The 24,482-nt window shown below is 38.2% G+C and overlaps 1 protein-coding gene and 1 long non-coding RNA gene across 2 annotated transcripts; both read left to right on the top strand.

The window, feature by feature from the left end:
• The first annotated feature begins 8,520 nt into the window (after positions 1-8,520).
• LOC104586800 (uncharacterized) lies at positions 8,521-10,532 on the top strand. The gene is made up of 2 exons (XR_733511.3): positions 8,521-8,862; positions 9,716-10,532. It is a non-coding gene; the product is annotated as an uncharacterized LOC104586800 (long non-coding RNA).
• A 6,214-nt stretch (positions 10,533-16,746) lies between these two features.
• LOC104586801 (probably inactive leucine-rich repeat receptor-like protein kinase At5g48380) lies at positions 16,747-19,684 on the top strand. The gene is made up of 2 exons (XM_010244153.3): positions 16,747-18,381; positions 18,494-19,684. Exons 1-2 carry the CDS (start codon positions 17,515-17,517, stop codon positions 19,517-19,519), a joined length of 1,893 nt encoding a protein of 630 aa, XP_010242455.1. The 5' UTR covers positions 16,747-17,514; the 3' UTR covers positions 19,520-19,684.
• Positions 19,685-24,482: the final 4,798 nt, after the last annotated feature.

The raw sequence follows: 24,482 nt of genomic DNA, 5'->3' as shown, positions 1-24,482 counted from the left end.
GCCAAATAAAATCTTAATAGGCATGTGTAGGGATCTTAGACACATGACGGGATCTCCTGAAAGCAAATTCTCTACATCTAACTACACATTAAGAATATCTTCCATCAATTTATTACAATATATGTATAATAGTGTACGGCTGATTTCCATGTTCTCAGTCTTTGTTTTTAGGAGAATTAGGCCCCTGTTGTGGGCTAAGGTTATATCCTCGTTTGTTTGGGTCCAATAGTAACGGGAAGGACTTGGGTACGGAGCTTCTACATGGAAAAAAAATTAGATAAGGTTGATGGACCCATAATGGACGAGTTTCGTTTAGTCAACGATGATCAATCGAGGTCGAAACCAGACCTGACAATGTCTAGTACAGGCTACTTTAAATGTGGGGTAAAATAATTATTACAATCAATATTATTTAATTGAAAAGACAAATAAAGAACTTTGTTTTTGAAAAAGTTTGGTCGTTTTGGTTTCCAATCTGTCCCCGCGATAAGTTGCCAATAAACCCCCTTATGTAGTGACGCCGTCAAAAAACGCTTAAGTCCAAAGAGCAGCTCGGACGTGTTTACGGAGGGAAAACGACGTTAGAGGGCCCGGGCTTATAATTTCGATGGTCAAGTCAGTTATGCTGATTTATCCACGGGGTGGATGTTCAGTGAGTTATAAAGTATGAATTGAATGTTAAACTGCACCTTATATAGGATTCGATCAAAGTATATACGTGTTGGACAAATATAAGACACTTGTCGTAGCTTAAGACAACTGAAACTTGCTCTACCTTGGTGAATCTCGGGTAGGACACCTAGGGCTTTGTCTAGACACCTGTTACCCAAGCTCGGCCACATAGTGCTCGGCTCAGACATCTGTGGCTCGATTCAGGCCATCTGGTATCCAGTTGAGACACCTGGAAGTCGACATGGGCACCTAGAGCCTAATTAAGGCCACCTATTAAGCCACCTGTTGCATGTATCAGCCACCTAGTGCTTAGTTGTGGCATGTTGTGGCCAAGGTTCAAAAAATCGTTATGTATCGGCTCGTATCGGCCGATACGTATCGTATCGAGAGCATCCCGATACACCCCTACAAAGGGTGTATTGGGGTTTTGACCGGTTCAAGGGTGGAGGAACCTTAAATTGGCTCCTCTGAACTGGATTTGAAAAAAAAGTAAAAAATAAATAAAAAAAACAATACTGATACTGCTCGATACGCCCCTACTAGTGTATCGGGCATATCGATATTTAGAACCTTTATTGTGGTGATTTGTCCTCTACATTTCCAATGTATGAAGTGGGCTCGAGACCAGCTACCTGGCAAGATACCTTACATGTCACTAGTCTTGTGGCATGTACCTCCAAGTAGTCACTTGATGGACAAGGGTTAGAGTGTGGAGCTCTCTTGGAAGGGACCTCATCTCAATAGGGAGGCCTCCTTGCGGAGGTCGGAATTACTTGTAGATACGAGTTGAGTTAAGAATCCCAAAGTAGTTTTACATGTCATCGAGGTGACTCTTATTCTCTTAGATGACGGCGGGATGGCGAGTTCTGAGTTGGAGGCAAGGCTGCAAGTCCACCTAAATGTGCCACGTGTCCAGTAGTTTGGAAGTCGGATACTCTCATCACTTGCCCCCCCCCCCTCCAAAGCTGAGGTGACTAAGCTCGAGTGAAGGACGTACCTGATTATGTTGTCTGTTTGGGTGTTAACTCTTTTTTGACCCTTGATTTAAGACCTCAAGAAGCCAAATGGTCATGAACCATTGATCCCATTCGATCGCAGCCGTTTGACGTCCACCCCTTTTGGCTATAAATAAAGTCCCCAAGGGGGGACCATTTGCACATTCATCCTTGGAGTGGTCCCATTGAGGTCAGAGAACTCGTCCTCTGAAGCTTGGTTTGCCCCCTGTTCCAGTTGCTTGTCTTTGTTTCCATCTTATCCCATGTGAGTCTCCTCTTCCCAAGTTCTTTTTCTATTTGTTTAATAGTTCCATGTCGAGATGGAGAGAGATGAACAAGCATATAGGGAGGTCGCGAAGTCAACCTCTCAAGCTCGCAGGGATTCAAGGTAGCTCACCTTGATTCCTAGTCAACACATTTTTATCCCGAACCTACTTGTTATTAGTCCAACTGAAATTTTCACTCCTTCCTAGTCCACTTTGGCCGACCTGCAAAGGGTTTAGCTTCTTTATGGAGTCCCCAATGAGTTCAAGTTTTTAGACTCCCCACTCCCAATGAGATCCCTTGGCATCACAATGACAACGAGGTCTATGTGTTTGAGTAGCACTTCGTTGTAGGGTTAAGGTTCCCCTTACCTCGTATTGTCATCAACGTCTTGTACATTTTCTTTGTCACTTTATGGCAGCTCACCCCAAATACTATTAGGATAATAGTCAGTGTCATCTCGGCTTTTCACACCCATGGCATCCCCATTGACATCCAAACTTTTATTGCCTTGTGAGCTATCAAGCACATTCCTAGGGATGAGAAGTTTTTCTACTTTGCTTTCAAATCCAGTAAGAAGTTCCTTGAAGGTCTTCCTAGCAGGTCTCAGAGTAGAAGTCGAAGTACTTCTTCATTGTCCATGATGGCCCTTGGCAGTTCATTAACCGGTGGGGCGTAGCTATCACCGACCCTAAGGGCCAGTTCTTGTCCTCCGAGGTAAAGAATCGATTGTGGGAGCTTGTGCTTCTCGGGTTGAAGATAGATGACGACTTGACCGAGGACACTCTCCTACGAGAAAGCCTGAGCCAAGTACGTCGAAGTAGTTAGAACTTAGTTCTTGGAACTTTTCTCATGCTTTCTCCTTTCCGAGCCCTTTTTTATTGATCCCCTCCTTTTCTTCCTTTTTTTTAAGATCCAAGTACAGGTATTGACTGACTGGTTGGAGGCTAACTGCTCCAAAGAGGCAGAGGCGGATGAAGAGGAATGCCACAGAGGGTGAGTGGTCCCAAGCTGTCATTGATCGACCTGCCCCTAGTTTAGCAGAAGTCATCACTTTAGAGGAGGAAGTTCCTCCAGCCCCTACAACTGAGGCGCAGGCTCAACGAGAGGGAGCCCCAACACCATTTTGTTTAGAGGTTGTTTCGAACTTCACCGTTCAACCTCCTACCTCAACTACAATAAGAGAGGGTTCTTCTACCTTGCCCCCCCCCCCCCCCCAATGCACACCTATTTGGAATCCGGGCTAGATAGTTCACAGTGGTGACTTTGTGAGGGACCACGTAGTCGCCTGCAAGATGAGTAGGGGCATGGTGCTGCCAACGTCTTGGGAGGAGAAGGAGAACCTCCCCTTTAATGTTCTGGAGACTCATCTTTTCTCCCACATCGTGCACAGGGGGTTTGCACTCGAGCTCATAGTTAGCAGGCCCGAGTTGATAACCTAGCTCAAGTTGAGGAAGGCTACTTGAGCCAGATCAATAGCTGGGCAATGGAGAAGGCCCAAGTCGAAACTGACTTTGCAACCGTTAAGGCCAAGTTTGTACATGAAATCTCTGGTCTCCGGTCCACTATTACCGAGATGATGCAGAAGTTGGAGGCTTCCGATTCGAAGTGCTAGAAGTCGCTCATCGAACTCACTACCAGCATAGAGAGGAAGGAGGCTCTAAAAATCCAGCTCGCAGAGCATGAGGAGGAATGGAAGGTCGAGCTAGAGTTGGCCAGAGAGAAGGCAGTTGCTACTTACAAGCTCTTGGAGGAATTTGATGCTAAGAAGCTTGACTTTGCCATCCCTTTTGTTAGGAAGGGCTTTAGACTCTACAAGCTCCTCTCAACCATCGTGCCTGACCGCCCAATCAGCGAGCTAAAAGTGGAACAAGCACCCAAGGAGCTCATCTTGGCGGTCGATGTGGAGAGAGAGCCCGAAGAAGAGGAAGAAGATGCCCAACCGACGACTAATAATCCGGGGTCTACTACTCCTAGCGACCAGGCCTCCTGGTAATTCACTTTTCCTGTCTTTCAGATGTACTCTCCGAGTTGTTGAGCTCAGTTTTAATGAAAAGAACTTTTGTTGTTTTTGCTCCTCACTCTTTTTTTTTATGTACTGAACTTTTTTTATCAATAATAGAAATATATTTTTTGCCACATCTACGATTTCATCTAAGTTACTAACTTGAGTCATTTACCCAAGTATTTTCCACCTCAGTTGAGTTACTAATCCCTAACTGTTATCCCTTTTCCCCGAGCTAACTTTTTTAGTCTACCCGAGTCATCTCAACAGGTTCCCCGAGCTAACTTTTTTTGTTTAATAGTATTTTGACACAGCATCGAACTACGAGAATAAGGTTCCTAGCTCGGTCTTACTCCAAATTGAGTTGCAACAAATTTGATCGTTGAAAACTCAAAACTTTATTATAATTCCAAGTCTTTTTATACATAATACATTCTTAGGTTCATGGCGTGCCAGGTGCGTGGCATAGCTCGCCCACCTAGAGTCTATAGTTTGTAGGTCATTGAACCCCACACTTTGACAACTTTATAGGGGCCTTCCCAATTTGGACCGAGCTTTCCTACTGCTAGCTCGGGTACAATCATCTTCCTGAGGACAAGGTCTCCTACTCTGAATCTTCACTTATGAACTTGAGCATTTGTAGTACCGTGCTACTTGTTGTTGATATGTTGTTGTCCTTATGTGGGCCTGTTCCCTTATTTCTTCAATCAAATCCATGTTGTTAGATTGTCATCATTGTGGTCTTCCTCATAAGTCACGGTCCGCAATGATTGCACCTCTAACTTGGCTGGTATCACTGCTTCTATCTCGTACACCAGGTTGAAGGGTGTCTCTCCAGTGGCTATTTGACTTGTAGTTCTATATGCCCACAACACACTTGATGAGAGTTCTTCAACCCACCGTCCTTTAGCTCAATCTAGTCGGGTCTTCAATCCTTACAGTAGCGTGTAATTTGTCACCTCGACCAACCCATTGGTTTGTGGGTGGTTGACTGAGGTGAATCGTTGATGGATACCCATTTCTCTGCACTAGTTCTAAAACCCAATGTCGTCGAACTGTTTTCCATTGTACAAGACTAGGGGTGGGTTCGAGCTGAATACTTGGATATTCGAGCTCGGCTCGTTGAAACTGTGTTAGTTTTGAACTCGAACTCGAACTAGAGACTTTAGCTCGAGCTCAGCTCGATTAAAAGCTTGCAAGTTTGAACTCGGCTCGAGCTCAATTACAAGCCATGTTTTTTTTCTAAAAAATAAAAATTATACAAATAAAAATATTTTTATTTTACACACAAAAAATTAAGAATTATAAAAATTATTTATTATTAAACATAAAAGTAAAAAATATACATATAAATTTTTTTTTTATTTTACATACAACAAATAAGAATTATAAAAACTATTTACTATTATACATAAAATAAAAATAGTATATATAATAAAAATTATTTATTATATATATTTATATATTTATATGTGTATATATATGTATATGTATGTATGTATGTATGTATGTATGTATATAATAAAAATTTATTTATTTATTGTACTAGGCTTGTGAGCCTCACGAGCCGAGCTTCACTAGGCTCGAGCTTAGCTCAATTAGAAAATGACACCACATATCAAGCTCGAGCTTGGCTCAAAGCTCAGTTTAAATCGAGCCGAGCCGAGCTTTTCATGAGTAGAGCTTGAATAGCTCGTGAAAAGCTTGGCTTGTAGCCACCCCTATCCGGGACGAGCACCCATAGCAAGCCAAACCTACAAATGATGTTCTTCCAAACAAAGTTTTGTATGTTGCATGATGTGACTATGGCCAGTGGCTCAACTACTACCTATTTAGTGAAATAGTCTATAGCGACTATGAGCTACTTTCATTGCCTTGACGTTATTGGAAAGGGTCCCAATAGGTCAATTCCCCATTAGGTAAAGTGCCAAGGACTAACAAGATACTGGAGGTTGGCAACGAGCTAGCGAGGTATATTAGCATGGCGTTGGCAGCGATCACATTTCTTCACAAGGCGGAGCGCGTCTTCTTTCATGGTAAGCCAGTAATATCCTTGCTGTAGAGATTTATGAGCTAGCGGCCTACCCCAAGTATGTGCCCCACACCTTCTTCCATGAATATCCTAGAGCACACGTTACGCCTTAGAAGGTCTAAGACACCTGAAGTAGGGCAAGGTAAATGACTTTTGGTACAGTTGGTCCTTAATGACTGCATACCAAGCTAACCTCCTTTGTGTCTTTTTCGCTTGTAGCCGATCTCATGGCAAAGCTCCTATCTACAAGTAACTTAGAATTGAGTCCATCCAACTCGCTTCTATATGCACTGTTCTCTTAGAGTTGACATCTGCTAAGCCAGTAGTCTTGATAGTGCATAAGCTTGGGCATTCTGTGACCTGGGAATCTAGCGGATATAAAACTTCTCAAAATGATGAAATAATCCTTGTACTTTGACTTGATACTTGGCCATAGCCAACTACTTGGTAGGCTACCTTACTTGTCAATGGTCTTGTGGCATGTATCGCTAGGTGGTCACTTGATGGACAAGTGTTGAAATGTGGAGTTCTCCTGAAAGGGAGCTTGTCTTGACAATGAGGCTTCCTCGCGGAGGTCGGACTTACTTGTACATACTAGTTGAGTTAAGAAGCCCAAAGTGATTTTACATGTTGCCAATGTGACTCTTATTCTCCGAGGTGATGACAGGATTGCAAGTTCCAAGCTGAAGACAAGACTACAAGTCCACCTAAATGTGCCATCTATCCGATAGTTTGGAGGTCGGATTTACTCTCATCACATAGCTTGTAATCACCACCATTCCATTAGGCTATGTTTGGTTTGATAAAAAATAAGACAAACAAAAATTTGATGGATTATTGTTAAAGAATTTTGTAAAAATTGTTATCAACTTTTCCCTAACTTACTATTTCGGTCAAACCAAACATAAGCATAGAAAACCATAGTTGCAATGGAAAAGTTTTCACTCCTTGGATGAAGAACGTTCAAGGAGGTTATTATAAAGAAGTGAGGATCATATCTTGTGGGTTGATTCAGTAAATCAAAATCAGCTGTGGTCATGCACCCACCCACCAACTAACCAATTCAAATGAATCTTTTCAATCCATTTTTTATTTTTCGATTCTAGGTCTGATACTATACTAAGCTACAAATTAATTTGATAACGCTTTTAAGTTAGAATCTACAAAAGATAAAAATTGGTTTGAGGAATAGCAAATAAAGAAAATGATGAAGGTTCAAGTTTGGATATTACCTACACCAAGAAACCATCCGGATCAATGGATTAACCCCTGATTTCTATTATATCATTTCGTTCACAAGAATAGGGCCGGGTCTACATCCAAAATGATTCATTCTAATTTCAATTATTTGATTGGGCTGAATCGGAATCTGATTCCAGTCAATTACAATTTCAATTTCAATTCTTATTTGCACCAAACAGGTGGGGAAATAAACTATTATGATTTCAATTCCAATTCCAATTCCAATTGTAAATAAACAAAACCTAAAAATAAAAGAAAAATACAAAAAATTGAAACCCATTTGAAGGGATTAGATGAGTCAACAATTAATTCAAGCATCTGAATCAATGGGTCATTGGCAAGGTCGACTTTTTTAATAACGCGTAAGAGATTGATCCGAACCGGGATTGTGACCCGATCACTAGTTAAACCCCAGCTAGGACAAAACTTCAAGACGGGTTGAGACTTGAGAACAATGCTTTTGTGAACTCTGTGAAGTGTGAACCATATGGCGCAATTAATCTTTTTGGAGGGGACCATTGTATTTTGTAAGTCCAGCTCTTTATTGTAGAAATGGCATCCATGTTATGGGGGACCTACAGCATTCTATCCCTATATTAGTTCTACAGCCTAACTAGACCAAATTAAAAAAAAAAAAAAAAAAAAAAAAAAAAGAAAAAGCTTTCTTTTCTCCACCACTTTTTATTAAATATTAATGGGTGCTCTATGAATATGAATTGACTGGTGGAAAGTTTCTACATCCACGACACCACCATTAAAGATGTTTGAATTTATCTCAACTGTATTGACCAGTGAAGAGGGCGTTCTAGGTGAATACTGTAGCTTAGTTGACTGCTCTAGATTGGGAATTGGGCTTTAGCCATTCTCGTTAAGGTTCTGTTTGCTGTGTAAATGTGAATCAGATACAAGTTTTATATTTGTTTGGTTATGATTTATTCTACATGATACAAAATTTGTACTCATTGACAATATAAATTTTGAATCTCAAAAATTGATGCAAAATTTATATCATCTTTCTCCTACCTCAATTCTCTTTCAGACAAAGTGGGAATCACATCATCCTACTTCTCACCACACTCCCACAGAAATAACCTCCTCCTACCTTGGTTCTTTTTCATAGAAGGTGGGACTGACCCTACCATTTTACTTCCCACAAACAAAAGAGACATATATCAAATGTAAACCAGAATTTACATGATCAATCTATTTGCATGAAATTTGCACTCCAACCAAACACAGCCTAAGAGCCATTACTTGGTCAATGGTAAAACCTTGGGCTGGCAAGCATTGGAGCGTGGGTTCAAGTCTGACAGCAACCACACTGTGAAAAAACAAAAAGGATTAGGACTGTATCTGGTGCACCCCTCTCAAAACCCTAAATTGTGGGGACCAACAATGGGAAATGAGTCAAATGACCACTCTAGCCACTCTGATTGCCACAACCCTCAACCCTACCAATCTGGGATGGGATAAAGATGAAAGGGTTGGACTCTAACCAGTCCCATTGCCCCAATATATATTTACAACATCAACCATCTTGTTGTGACTTGCGAGAAGTTCATAAATTTTGTTTCAGAGAAAAAACAGTTTCAGACTGCTAAATGGGTTCCCTATGTTTCCAAGCATCAGCAGGTGTCCCATACTAAACCTAGGTAAGGGAATTCAGTTTTCTCTTAGACTGTGTTTGGTTTGAAGAAAAAAAATAGGGAAAGAAAAGGAAAGGCAGAGAAATATTTATAAACCTTGTATAGGTTTTCATATCTCTCCCTACCTTTCTTTCAAATCAAACCACACGACCATAAGAAATTAGCTAAAATAACTGTTGAAAAAGAAAACTTTCATGCTTCAATAGTTCGAAGTATGGATTTAAATCCAAGAAATCTTGATTTCGTATCTTAGATCTCAAATAAAATGTTTTGAAATTTTAGAATTTTGGACAACTTGTAGTATTTTAATTATAAATAGTACTTCTATTATTTCATATTTATATTTTCGATTTATTTTTTTATCCCATCTGAAATTTTGGATGAAATAGACCAAATACTAAAATTTCGGTGAAAATAAATTCACTCGAAAACATGTTTTTATAATCCAAGTCATTTATAACCTCAAATTAATAAATTCCAAATAACGTAAATTTGTAGTGTCGTAAATACAAAAAGGCACAAAAATGAGAAAATGGATGCAAAATCCGTTAGCATCTAATATCTACATGTACAAGTAGCAGAACCAAACAATTGGTTGTCCTGATTTCTCAAAGACAGTTTTGCCTATCAAATCATCCATTGATTGATTGATTCTCCTAAAAAAATTATGCTTTAGTCTCTGTTTGTTTGCAATGCAAATATGAACCGGATACAAATTTTTTTGTTCATTTTTTGCAACTATAATTTGGATTGTTATTTGATGCAAAATTTGCACTTATTTATCTCATTTGCATCAATTGGCATTGCAAGTTTTGCATCTAAGAAGCTGATGCAAAATTTGTACCCTTTCGTACCGCAGTCGAATCTCTCTTCCACGATTCTCTCCTGAACTCCGACATGAGCATCGTCGAAGAAGAACTCCGTACAAATCTCGTGTTTTCCGACAGCCGAAGGTAGGTTCATCCCTCACAAAGATGTCAGCTTTCCTCACCTCAACGACCAACATCTTCACGCGCCGCCCGGCAATGGAACTGCCAAGTACCTGGGCTACTTAAACCTAAACGGCAGCGGGGATCAAAATGGGAAGCTCGAATCGACGTTCTCGAACGAATTGCGTGGCGATCCCCAGTTCCTGGTCGAATCCGAGCCGTCTGATCCCGCGTTGTATGCGAAGGAGGCTATCGAGCAGTAAGTTCTGCTTGTTTTTCTACGGAGGAAATATTTCAGGAATCGGAGACGCGTTGCAGATCAGTTGCGTGTCGGTGGTGATTACGGAGCGTCCGATTCTGGATCTTCCGTTCATGGACGTGCTGAGATGGTCGGAGACCACGGTGTTTGTGGGGGCGGGAGGAGGGGTTGAGGGGATGAAGAAGCAACTGGATCGCACGTGCAAGAGAGAGAGAGACACGAGAGAATGAAGAATCTAGCCATGGTGGCGAGTCAGCATTTTGTTTGGAATTCGTCCCCGCAGCCGAACGATGCCTTCCACACGGTCATGTATCAGCTGTGGCTGAGACGGCATACGATTAGGTATGCGAGATGGGAATCGATTTGACGAGGGTGATTTGATTTGAACAGTAAATGTATGTATTTGGATTATGAACAGAAAGATAGATGTTTCCAATAAATGTAAACATATTTCAACTTGATTATCTTCTCTCCATTAAAGGTTCTTATTTCTTGGTGTTTGAGCATCAAAAACAGCTTAGACAAATTGAGACGGAACGGAAGCACTTCTTTGGTATTTTGTTGAATTGGATAAGGCTTGAGAATGTTTGGCATCGATGCAACACACAGCATTCAGCACACAACAAACAACTCTCTTGAAGCAGCAATCTCACCCCACCTAATAAACCTTACAATTAATCATCTTATTCCAGCACACAGCATCCCTTTCAAATGTCATTGCTTTGAATAGACTAAATGCTGTCCAAGCCACCGCATCTCTACCCCATCTTCGGGAAAGAAAGTTTTGAAACCATGGTGAAAATACACTCTGGGTTGAGACTATGAAATAGGATTAGGCGCTTAAGGAAACTTCGGTTAAAAAAATGTTTACCAGGTCGATTCATCATTCAGGGTCAGTTTACTCATAAAATATGCATTTAGGTTAACTTGGGTCATTGAACTTTAATGGTGTTCTATGTTGTAACGGATGATGAGTTTTAGAAAATAAGATCTCACTGACATGGTGAGTTTTGTGCGTTTTAAAAAGTGATGGTGAGTTTAAGAAAATTCATAAAAAGTGATGATGGGTTTTGAACAATTTCCCTTCTTGTAAATACAAGCAACTTTATGTACAAACTCCTTAATTTTGAATTTACTAACAATCTTTAAAACTTCCCATAACTTTAAATACCTCCAATTAAGGTCTCTCATATTCGAAAAGTGAGAAGTTTCATTAAGGCTCGGTTTGGAAGGAATACAAATACGAACATGTACAGTGCAAATACATACAAAATATAAAATTTTACACTCTACAAATTTGCATTTGTGCTCCTTACAAACCGAGACTAAATGACAAAAGGAAATTGCAAAATTATTGTAAACGGCCAAAGTGCCACCAATGTGTAGGTAAGGACACACCTGAACCAACAAAATGCATGACTATGAAGGCATATCAATATTAAGCCTTCGGCATCCCAACTCCTTAATAACTCAGTTTAAAGTTTTTATTTTGGCACACCAATGGAAAGCCAAATGAATATATTCAGAGTTACTTTACAGTAAACTCTGAATAATTTGACCAACAAAAAATAGATCATATGGTGCTAATTCCATGACCAGAGAGAGACTTGATGTGTTGTTTAGCATTGCCACTTTTGCTTGCATGTTTTAGGTTGTTCAATACAATGTTTTGAGAAATGATCTTGTCACATTACATCGGATAACCATTTATGTTAAAAGAAATATAGGCATTGGATTGGATGATGGCATTTCTGATAGCAACATCAAAATTGACATTTATAGTAGAAACACCAAACAGCAATGGTACAAAATGTTGTATCAATAACTCAAAGCATTTGTGGTAGGAAAAAACATATTCTCCTAAAACTTGCATTGACCAACCTAAAGCGTTGCAATTAGAAGTGACAATGATACCAAACACAACCTAAATCATCCCTTACTACTTCAACCCATGACTTCTTTCCTTTACCCTAGCCCTTTTCACTCCTTTAACTTGCAATAGATTGCTTCTTACAGGTGCTGGAGATGGCCTTCTAGGGAGCTAAGGCTTTGACCCTTTGGGACAGGTTTTACAGTCCCTTGGATCCTTTGGTATTGGTGGAAAGAAGTGTAGCCACTATTAGACTCTTTGAGTGCCTTCCTACACCTGTGCAAATTCTTTTTGTAGATGATGGTTTAGGTATACATCTCTTTCATTCGTTCTTAATTTGAGGTATTTACCCATTCTAGGTTTTTTTTTTTGGAATTATTTTAATAAAATTTCCTACCCTCCAGGATGTTGGGGGTCAAAACCTTTGTCTGGTAAGAATGGTTTGACTTCCCAGGTCAGCAGGTCACTGATCAAGTCTATGGTTTTTAGCAAAAAACAGTTCAGGGGTGAAACGAAACCAACTGCCTGGATAGGACCAAACAGTCCAACCATCCAGGTCAGCAATGGTTCAAAAACCATGATGTACATGATCAATGGTACACCACTTTAAATATTACACTCATTATTTGGAAAAGTATTGTTAAAGTGTACAATGGTCTTAGGGTGCAATAGTTACAGCCTAAGGTGGCGTTTGATAAATCTAAAAAGTTAAAAAGATATTAAGTGTCTAAAATCTGAAAAGAGACATAGTTGTTTTTCGACTTTTTAGAGGCTCTCAATAAAGAAGGTTGTTTGTATTGGATTAAACGTTTAGCATCTCAAATTCATTGATTTTACTATTTTACCCCTAAAATAGACTATTTAGTAATTTTGAGTTCAATTTGCATGATTTCATAAAAAATAATTTATTAAGTTCAAAATAATATTGAAAAATATGAGTAAATTATAAAAATAAAAAATAATTTATTAAAATAAGAATAAAAATTGAAAAATATATATAAATTTATAAATTATTATGAGTTAAAATACTAATGAAAATAGTAAAAAAGACCATGAAGAAAAATAATAATAATTATTAAATTAATATCTTAAAACTATTAAAAGGAAGGAAGAAAGAAGAGGAGGAAAAGATAACGAAGAAGAAGAGAAAAAAGGATTACCAAATAAGGAAAGAAGAAGATGAATGAATGAATGAATGAAAGAAATAAGGAAAGAACATAACGAAGATGAAGGATTACCATTGGTGCATGGGTTTCATAGTTTGAGATTCAATAGTGAGTGTCATTTCGCTCAAAAAGCTAAAAGGCCAAAGCCTAAAGGTTTTTTTATTTTTTTTTTTTCTGACTTTGGGATTTTGGCCCTTAAGTAACTGGCTTTTTGGACTTTGGTTTTTAGAAGTAGACATTACCAAATAAACAAAGCAAACTTTTGGAAGCCCAAAAGTCTGAAGGTAAAAATTTATCCAAACAGCGCCTTAGACACTTAAGCACCCAATAAAAAGAATGTACAAACCAATTAAACTAAAGCCTAAAAAGTAAATTTCTGAAACCTCCCCTAAAGTTTTGGACCATTGCTAAAACCTCCCTAACGTTTACTAACTGCAATCACCTACCCTGAAATTTATGACACATTTGCAAGTAAATCCCCTTTGTTAGAATCCTCTAAAAAGAGGCATGAAAATATCCAAAATACCCACACAATTACTATTGAGGCTAAGTTTATATAGAAAAAAAAAAAACAATACAAGCTTTAAGAATATTAAAAAAAAGTGAGAATTTAAAGTTGCTGAGCGATTGATATCAAAGGCAATTTTGAAAAATAAATCAATTTCATAAAAGAGATTGGAAGGGTTTGGAGTAAGATTCATATGTAGAGAAAATTTGAAAAATAAACATTTTGATCAAAAGTAATTGTATGAGTATTTTGGACACTTTCATGCCTCTAAAAAATTCCAACAGGGGTTCTTCTTACAATTACGTCTAAAAGTTCAGGGGAGGTGATTGCAATTAATAAACTTGAGGGGAGGTTTCAGCAACAACCAGAAGCTTCAGGCAACATAGTTTAACTTAGGGGGTGGGCAAATGGGTAGGTTCTACCCGGAACTGAATGGAACTGACCTTGAACCGGCCTTGAACTAACCTTTACCCAAGGGTAGGATCTGGTTTCGAATTCTTGGAACCAACCCCCACCCAGGCTTGTTCCAAGTCTAGGGGTTTATTGTACCTGAATTGGCCTTGAAACCGAACTTGACGTAAAATAAACCACAAAATACTTTTGGGAATGTGAAAATTTGAACCCAAGCACTCATGGTTATAAAAGGCCATGGTCTAATTTGACCATTGAGTTACTTTAAGTGATTTGATCATTTGTTTACATGTTAATATTTGAATGTGTATAGTAACTAGTAAGTAATGCAAAATGTAATATTTACAAAATTTAAATTTAAATAAGTTTTGAACCATATAATGATAGCCTACATATTAACTTACTCAATTTAATCAATAAAGATAATATAAGTTTTAAACTATATATATCATATGTATTGAAAATCAAATTTTTAAAGAACATGTTTTTTTTTTTTCAAGGGGAGAGTAAACAAAGAACAGGTCCCACGAATAGACCCTGGAAGTAACCCTGGAACCAACAAGGCCAAAACCAACCTTGAAACTGACCTTCACAAGGTAGGTTCCAGGTTCTACCTTGGAACCAAACCAAACCGACTCATGCTCAACCCTAATTTAACCAAAAAGGAAATTTTAGAAATGTATTCCTGACAAATGGAATCATATTAGTGTCAATGTTACAAGAGTACAAAGTTGAATTCAAACTAAAATTGAACTAACAAAGTAGCAGGTAATAGGGTTGCAAATTGTATTCATTTGTAATTTGATCCACTTAACTGTCATTCCGGTAGCACTGAATCGACTGTCGAATGCTGAAATTGCACCTTTGAATCAACAGTCTGAACACGAAAAGAGTGTGAATTTTTTTCATAGTTGTCTCCGAGCGCTTTTGGAGGTAACAGATAAAAATTCATTTACAATCATGCCCCTTATAAAGTTGGATCAAATATGAATCTATCCCTTTCCAATCCAATATAATCTAATTTTATATGATTAAAAAATATATACACTTTTTCAAAGTAATCAACATGAAAAATATTCATTTAAAGTTTATCTCAGTGTTTTTGAACCATCACTAACCTGGACGGTCAGACTGTTCAGCCAGAAAACCATATAGTCAATTGGTTCTGTTTCACCTTTACTTGTTTTTTGGCCCAAAACTGTTGACTTGGTCAGTAATTTATTGACTCAAGCAGTTGAATCAAGGTTTTTAAAACTGACCCGGAGACCGAATCGGTCAAGAGTTTAGTTTTTGGGTCGAACGGTCAGCCCATTCTGATAAAAAAATTAAAAAATTAAAAATTGTCAAAACCATTGAATGGTTCGAATAGTTTGACCGCTTGAGTCAATGGTTTGCTGACCAAGTCAATATTTTTTTGCAAATATCCGATTTTGGGGAAAAATGGAATCGATTCCTGATTTTTCGGTCTGACCATCCAATTCGGTCTGGTTTTGAAAACCATAGGTTGAATAATCGACCCATTCCACCTGGACTATAGTTTTTGGCTATTTTATTTTAATTTTTTTATTTTTTTTAATTTGAAATGAACTATCTATTCAAACTAGACGGTTGAACCACTGACTAAGAAACCAATGGCCGTGGTTCCGGTTCGACCTCGGTTTATCTTATTTGATTATATCTATTAACAAATTTTTTTTTGAGTGTCATACTTTTACTAATCCATTTTTTGCATGTAAATCTGAATTGGATGTGAATTTTCCACTCACTCCAGGTTTGTATCTGTTTGTTGTAATTATGATTTGTATTAACCAAAATTTGCATTTCTCTCTTTCATTTGCACTCATCGACATGCATCTAATGCAAAACTTTACCACCTTCCTTTGTTTGTCCTACATATAGAATGAGGACCACATTTTACTTTCCACTACCTCTCGTCTCAAACCTATTTCATATAAAATGGGAGCCACATCATTTTATTTCTCACAAACAAACAACACAGTCAAATCTCAAGAAAAAGCAACTCAAAATTTACATTATGATTTTACACCAGTGTAAATGAACCGCAAAACAACGGAGCCTAAGAGATACAACTACAAGTACAATAAAGTGTAAGACAAATTATTTTCAATTAATATTGTTGATCCAAATTCGATTCGAATCCAACGTATGAGATTTGGTTCGTGACACCCACCATGAAAAGGACCCACAGTGGAGACCAATTGCACCAGGAAAGCAACCTCAAAAAACTCCGGTGTCCGTTCGAATCGAAGGCTGCTGACACGATACCGGTCCGACGGTCTTCATATTCATAGTTCATCCTCGGTCAACAACCATGTGAATGGAGCTCAGATTTCACTCCAGTCTTCAGCGATAGTTTCACACTCCACGCATGAAGCATGATAAGCCTAACCCCTTCTAACCCTCTTAAATGAGTGAAAGATCAGCCTCACCGGTGGATTCATGAGTCATCAATGGAGCTTTGGACCTCTGGTCCCACAGCTAATGAAGCCAAACTCTTAGCGTGTGAACACAACACCAGAAATATTAAACACGCAGCTGTAAAATCCATTTTCTTCCACTGATTTTTATCAAAAGCGAGTCAATAATTTGTCGTTATGGTCAGTGATGGCATCACTTGGCTTGAAAATGGCATTTCGTGTTTGACCCGAACCGTCGTTTCTTCATCACAAACAGTCGAATCAGTGAAGGATAGAAGAAGAAAAACCAATCTGGAGTGGTTGTTTTATATAGTGATCTCTCTTTCTGCGTCTTTGTGGTTATTGGGTTTGGCCCCATTTTTTTACTGTTTTGCAGGCTTTGATTTTTTCAAACAAAGACTCGACTTTTGGATTTTTTGGGGGGTCTTTGCGCCCCAAAAGTCTTCGTGCTGAAGAGCGTTGTTTCGTCGTTGTTTCGACCACAACTCTGTGGGGGGGTTACTTTGAGCGTGTTCTGTTAGGTTCTGGGGGTGAGTGTTCTTGGTCTCCTCACTGTCATGGAATGGAAATTGCAGGTCAGTTTCTGAACTTAATGTGTTTGACTTAATTATCTTCCGATTTTTTTTCCATCTGGGTCTCTTTGAATCTCCTTGGTTTTTGATGGGTGAGTGAGGGAGTTCAATTGAGTCCTCGAGTTCTTGGGGTTCGAGGAGGGGAGGGGCGTTGGGAATCTATGGTTTGGAGGTCAGAGTCTGTAATTCAGGGGTTGATGTGGTTTTTCTGATCTAGACATGTTTTAATTTTGGGTGTTTTCCGTGGATCGTAGTGATAAGGAGTCGAATTGCTTTGTTCTGATCTCTTTCTCTCCTCCTCTTTCCCCCCTCTCTCTTTTTATGTAATCTGAATTTTCAGCGGGTTTCTGTCTACAATTGATCTATATCGTGGATTGAAGGCTTGTTCTTTGTATTGAATAAAGCCGTGGACTAGTGGTTGTTGGGCTTGTTCTTCTCTTTCCAGTATTTGAATGTATTTCTACTCGTGAGAATATTTTGAAGAAAAAACAATAAGGGATTTTTGATGGATCTTTATGTGTTGATGACCATGAATATCAATGTTCTGGCTGTTCTTTGCTTTGCTTTTTTCTGGTTGTTGCTGAGTGCTAGTGTAATCCATGGTACCGAGACTGATATTTACTGCTTGAAAACCCTAAAAGATTCACTAAAAGACCCCTTCGGCTACTTAAACACTTCATGGAATTTCGCCAACAAAACAGAAGGATTCATATGTAAATTTACTGGGATCGATTGTTGGCACCCCGACGAGAGTAAGGTCCTAAACATCCGCCTCTCAGACATGGGACTCAAAGGCCAGTTCCCCAAGGGTATTGAGAACTGCACTAGCTTGACAGGTTTAGATCTTTCCAGCAACAATCTCTCTGGACCCATTCCATTGGATATCTCTAAAAGGCTCCCTTTTGTAACCACCCTTGATCTCTCCTCAAACGATTTCAGTGGTCCGATCCCAGTAAGTCTTGCGAACTGTACCTATTTGAACTCCCTCAAACTCGACAACAACCAATTAACAGGGAGTATCCCGCTTGAATTCAGTGGGCTCAATCGGCTCAAGACATTTAGTGTCTCCAACAATCGCTTATCCGGACCTATCCCTCACTTTTCTAGCCCCAATTCTACTATTTTAGCAGATAACTTTGCGAATAATCTGGGACTCTGTGGACCTCCTTTGGATAATGATTGCATTGGAGCTCCTAAGAAATCACATGGTGCAGTTATCATCGGATCGGCAGTTGCTGGAGTGGTTGTTACACTTTTAGTAGTTTCTGTTGTTCTCTACTTCTGGATGCGCAGAGTGTCTATAAAGAAGAAGGAAGAAGACCTTGAAGGAAACAGATGGGCGAAGAATATCAAGGGAACAAAGGGTATCAAGGTAAGCTGATTTAATCAATCCCTTCCCCAATTATTGTTTTTTCTTATTTATTTTTTCCCTGTTCCTACTTTTAGCCACAAAGTTCTAAAAAAGAAAGTACTCTGTTTTCTAGGTTTCTATGTTTGAGAAGTCAGTTTCAAAAATGAGGTTGAGTGATCTCATGAAGGCTACTAACAGTTTCAGCAAAGACAACATCATTGGCTCAGGAAGAACAGGGACAATGTACAAGGCATCGCTCCCGGATGGTTCTTCACTTATGGTGAAGAGATTACAAGACACTCAACATTCAGAGAAGCAATTCATATCTGAAATGTCTACCTTGGGGAGTGTAAAGCATCGTAATTTGGTTCCGCTTTTGGGCTTCTGCACGGCAAAGAAAGAGAGGTTTCTGGTATATAAGCATATGCCAAATGGGAACCTCCATGATAAATTGCATCTCGTGGAGGCTGAAGCCAAGCCCATGGAATGGTCACTAAGACTAAAGATTGGGATAGGAGCAGCCAGAGGTCTGGCATGGCTCCACCATAGCTGCAACCCCCGCATTATTCATCGAAACATAAGTTCCAAATGCATCTTATTGGATGAAGATTTTGAGCCAAAAATATCCAATTTTGGACTTGCAAGGCTCATGAACCCTGTTGATACACACTTGAGTACTTTTGTGAATGGAGATTTTGGGGACTTGGGTTATGTTGCTCCTGAGTATACCCGAACACTGATGGCTACTCCTAAGGGAGATGTTTACAGCTTTGGAATTGTGCTTCTTGAGTTGGTCACAGGTGAGAGACCTACCCACGTGTCAAATGCTCCTGAAGGCTTCAAGGGGAATTTGGCTGAGTGGGTGACACATCTGTCAAGCAACTCTAATCTCCATGATGCCATTGATAAGTCTTTGGTTGGAAATGGTTTTGATGGTGAGCTCCTCCAGTTTCTTAAAGTTGCTTGTAATTGCATAGTGCCAACTGCAAAGGAGAGGCCTACTATGTTTGAAGTATACCAGCTTCTAAGAGCTATTGGGGAGAGATACAATTTCACAGTTGATGATGAGATTTTGGTGCCATCTGACTCTGGTGACGCTGACATCCCTGATGAACTTATTGTTGCTCGAAATGAAGAACCACTAAAAACCTACAAGTAAAATGTGGTACAATATTTTAACAGAAGAACTACAAGAAATCTTTAATGTTTGTACTTGAATAGAATGGTTCTATTTATAGAATTTTGGTTTTCAATTTAGCTGTTCTATGTTGGAAGCTCATCTGTGTATGTTGTATTTCCCATGTAATTGAAGAATTATCCCTTACCTCTGTCTGTCTTTCTTTCTGTTTATTGAATTATAGATGGAATCTGGAATAGATAGGATTTTATTGTAGCTTTAAAATCCAACTTATTGTTTCTCAAGAAATGAGAACCAATGAAAAGTCACAAGTTAAATGCGGTTCAAGATTTTAATGGGTTTTACTACATTTGATCTGTAAATTATGTAGTTGTACACTTTTTGAATGGAATTCTTATTTCACTTATATTGATAAAAAAAATATTCTTATTTCACTTACATTTATGGATGTATATTTATTTGCTGTAACCTTTATATATTGGAAACCTGCTTGTATTTGTTATGTTTACCACTCTAAGTATCATAAATTTATCCATTGTCTTCTAAGCATGTTCTGTTTGGTAATACCTTTCTTTCCATTTATGTAATTTCACATGGGTGGAGTTTTTTTCTGCCTTTGGTGCTTAAATCTGTATCCAAAGAATGTTTTTTCATGCCAGCAAGTTGTTACTTGCATTTCCATGTGCTATATGGTATTCATCATGTTCACCACTGTCAATTATTGGTTAAATGTTCAATGGTTCAGTATTTATGCTGTTGCCAATGTTTTACATTGACTTCATGTTCTTTAAGATGGTATGAGTGAAAACATGATGCATGGATGGATAGGGATTCGGTAATGGACTTCATTTCTATGTTTGTGATATTCAAGGTATCAATGTGAAGTTCGCAGCAAAAACCAGAACCAATTTCATGTGCCTAAACATGATTTTAGAGAATAAAACTTTGCAGCTGGAATTATTCATTGGACTTGTAGAAACCACACATAAATAAATCATAACTCCTGGTCTGGTTGGCCTTTTGTCAAATCATACCTATCTCATATTTTGAGTCTTCTGTGTTCCAAAATTACACTTCCATTCATGATTCTTATTCAATTTTCCAAGATACTCATCAATTCCTTTCAAAGAAGCAACTATCGGGAATTCAGGATTGACTGCTTGTTTTGGCCATAGAGTCCAGTGAGTGGATTTGGGTTTTTACCCCATGTCTGCATCATCTGTGTTCATTGAATTCATAATGAAAGAAAGGGTAAATAAATGGTACATATACTTTTTCATTGTTAAGACTTGGTTATCTTAATTCTGAGCCAGAACTTTGATAGGCAGAGGTCGAATTTTAGGTGGCATGGCTTCTAGGAGAACAGACTACATCTTACTTAAGTTTCGATGCTCAAAAAAATCCAAACCCTAAAGACTTCGGTTTTTTCCCCTCTCCAAGTAATAGTTATCTATGTTCATACTCTTTGTATAGAACATTGATTCTGAGTGTGCCAAATTGTCCAAGCCAAGCTTTTAGTTCCCAACACCTGGAATTTATGTCCTGTCTGTTTCCCTTTTAAATATGGACTCTTATGAATTTGGTTTGAATTTTCAAATTTTTTAAATTGTGGAATAGATTCAATAGCAAATATCTGTTTGCTTCTCATATGGTTATCATTTAAACAACCCACTTCTTCAAATATTCTCAGATTGATTGAACCTTGCCGAGGCGTTTCTCATTGGTTTTTTTCCTGGGTAACGCAACCTTGAGAAGAAGAACAAAATGGACAACTGAATTAGGGACGAAGCTCCTCAGAGAAAGATCTGAGGAGAGTAAAAATTTTGTAAAAATTAAATGATCAGGACACCCAGTTATTATTTTTTTTAGAAACCCCCATCAATCTCAGAAGGCATTCCTCCTGTTACCAGAACCTTTCCTCAATGTTTGTCTCTCTGTTATTTTTAATTAAACTAAACACAGCCAGTGAATCCTGACTTCTGAGATAGTTGAAGTAAAAGAAATTGATCGAGAGAAGGGTGGGGATTTTATGGGTGGAACAAAGTTAAACATGCATATATGTTGCATACTTGCATATATCCTTTAGTCACTCTCCTGATAACCCAGTTCAGGGCTGCAAGTCAGGGTTATGTCAGGTTGGGGTCAACCCTAATCCAACCAAGTTGTTAATGCCGTTCGGGTTGATTGAGATTCTTATATAACAGGGATTTTTCACTTAATTTTACTAAGATCAGCAGATTAAGGTTCACTGACTTTAGGAGTACTAGTATGCATGCATACATAACATATTTATATAATGTTTATACATACAAATATGAAGACACGCTGGGGTGGACAAGGCCTCAACTCTAACCCGATCTGAAGTTAGGGTTCATATTTTTTAACCCTAGCCTAACCCGATATCAATTGAACCCTAATGCCCTAATCTAGTTGAAACTAAGAATTTGGAGCACATGGGGAACCACTAGAGAGTAGGATTTATAAAAAGAGTGCACATCTTGTTCTTACTTCTTACTTTCTTAGTGCTGACTGTATTTCTTTCCATTTGAAATCGCAAATTTGTAAATTAAAGAGGACAGAAATTCATGTTCCTTTGATGGGCATTAAATTATGGGCTTTTGGATTGCCGTACTCGTTTCAAATAGAGTAGCCTTGGATATTGGTTTATTGACCGAGATGCCATAACTTTTTTTTCCTGGCCAGACCTTTAAGCTATGTTTGGTTTAAGGAAAAAGCAGGGAAAGGAAGGGAAATGTAGAGAAACCGTTACAAACTTTGTATAGGTTTCCCTGCCTTTTCCTTCCTTTTTTTACTTTTTCCTTCAAATCAAACACAACCTTAGTTGATTTGCTCCAGCATAAAGGCGGATTCTATTCTCACAACCACCGACTTTGTGGAGAGGTATTATTAGTGTGGTGTGTGACTCCGGATCTCCTGCCTACGAGAACTCTGTCCACGCCTACCCACAATGCACTGCCCCCCGTGAATTGGGAACATTTCCCCCTTCATAATACTATGCAGAGGATGAGATATTCTTCATGTATGATTGAGATAAACGTGAGTAGAGTTCTCGGGGCAAGAGACATGATCTGTCACGATGGAATATATTTTGTTGGGAACGGGTCAGGGTTCAATTATAATGCTTCACACCAGTCAGAAGTTACGGGCCATATACACTTTATGTCTAGTGTGGGATGTTTTGATTGGTCCACAGCCCATAACACAGTTATCAAGTTCAGATAATCCGCTCTGGAATGAGTAGTTGCAACCTGGGAACCTAAATTTTCCATGTGAACCGTGATGCGTATTGAGAGAATCAGGCTGATGATTTGCCCACTGATTCATATGCATAATTGCATATAGTAACAACCATTGGAAAGCTTATCAGATGTTTGATTTTCCTTTTTTTTTCTGACATTCTAAGGTAGTTTCTCCAACGTGAATTTTTTGTTTCTTAAAACAAAAACATGGAAAACATGTTTTTATTGTAAATGTGTTGTTGTCTCTATTCTCTAAAACTAAAACAAAAGGTATCTTCTTGAATTTCTGCTTTGGAAGCATGTTTTTTGATGATTTTAAAAACATGAATTGTTTTTTGAAATAAAACCAACTTGTTTTTGCTTCTCAAAACAAAACATTGTTCAAGAATATGATTTTGTTTTGTCTTTTTTTTTCTTTTTCTTTTTTCAAATGTGGTAACTTGAAAAATAAATGAAAACAAAAACATTATGTTGTAGGATACCTCCTAATTCCTAAATGGTTTGAATCAATATTATTTCTTTTAAAATAAAAGGAAAACAACTAAACCCTGGAAATGGAAACTGAAAAAAGAAATTAATTTTTTTACAAGGCAATGAGGCATGTATGGATACTTCTGGAATGTTGCCACATTCAAGATGCCGAAATTTGATTTTTTTAATAAATTAAAGGGCTAAAGACAGTTCAGCCCAGGGTCAGAATTCATAGGCACAAAGTACAGTTGAGGTAGGTGCCAGCTCAGAATTGATGCCAATTCATAGGTGGATATGGATGCATAGAATGTGGTTTTTGGACCTTTTGAATGTTTATAGATTTGTAGTGTAAATCAGAAATCTGCATTAAGCTTGTTTGTACTTTTCCATAAATTAAATGTGTTAAAAAAGAGTATTATACCTTGGAGGCTCTGGATACGTAATTTTTTCATATCCAGTATATTGATACTCTCTACCAAAATAAAATAAAAAAGAAAAAAAAAAAAACATAAAACACAAAAGAAACAAGCATATCAATATTTTGAAGGGTGAAATACAAAAACCTCCCCTGAACTTTCTGATAATCATAATAACCATTCTTGTAGTTTTACTTTAGCAAAAACCTCCCCGTTATTTTTAAAAAATTAACAAAAACCACCCTTCCATCAATAATCATGATGGAAAACGTTAAACCCATGATCAAATCTTTTCAAATACCTATTTTACCCTTTCATACGTTAATGATTTTCCTAATCCTACTGAAACTGACTATCATTTCCGTTTATCTAACTATAAAATAGGCCTGCCTCCATCTTAAAACCGGAAGAATCATCTGGGTTTGCTGTAGAAGGCTCCGCAAATGAAGAACAACATCGGCAGCAACCCGTGTTCGTGGTTCCAGTCAATCTGTCGACAAGTTTGCAATTCATTGGAAATCTGTCCAACGGGAGTGAGAGCCATACATCGATGCAAGAGTTGTGACAAGACAGTTCCTACATATATCTCATCGGAAACTAGGTGTTCTAACCCATAAAGCTAAAATGTCAAATTAAAGAAACTTAAAAAGGAAGTATTTATCTTACAAAATCATTAATTTAAAAATCAGTCAAAATTCCAAAAGATGTATCACAGTCAAGTTTTTCACCACAACCATTTTTTTAAGAAAAAAAAGGGAATTACAGAACAAAAAATTGTTCTTCCTTCTCCAATCATCCAATTCCCACCCCAATCACACTGATATTTTACAATATCTT

The sequence above is a fragment of the Nelumbo nucifera genome, chromosome 1, assembly GCF_055504915.1.
Source record: "Nelumbo nucifera cultivar China Antique chromosome 1, China Antique-T2T, whole genome shotgun sequence".
Taxonomy (NCBI): Eukaryota; Viridiplantae; Streptophyta; class Magnoliopsida; order Proteales; family Nelumbonaceae; genus Nelumbo; species Nelumbo nucifera.
Note: the sequence above shows the minus strand (reverse complement) of the source record. Positions and strands in the feature narration are given on the sequence as shown.

What these genes read in the sequence shown, in the direction of transcription:
- LOC104586801 (XM_010244153.3), top strand. Translation starts at nt 17,515, where the DNA reads ATGGATCTTTATGTGTTGATGACCATGAATATCAATGTTCTGGCTGTT. An exon ending in AGGGAACAAAGGGTATCAAG is followed by an intron (nt 18,382 to 18,493) that starts GTAAGCTGATTT and finishes TCTGTTTTCTAG; the next exon opens with GTTTCTATGTTTGAGAAGTC.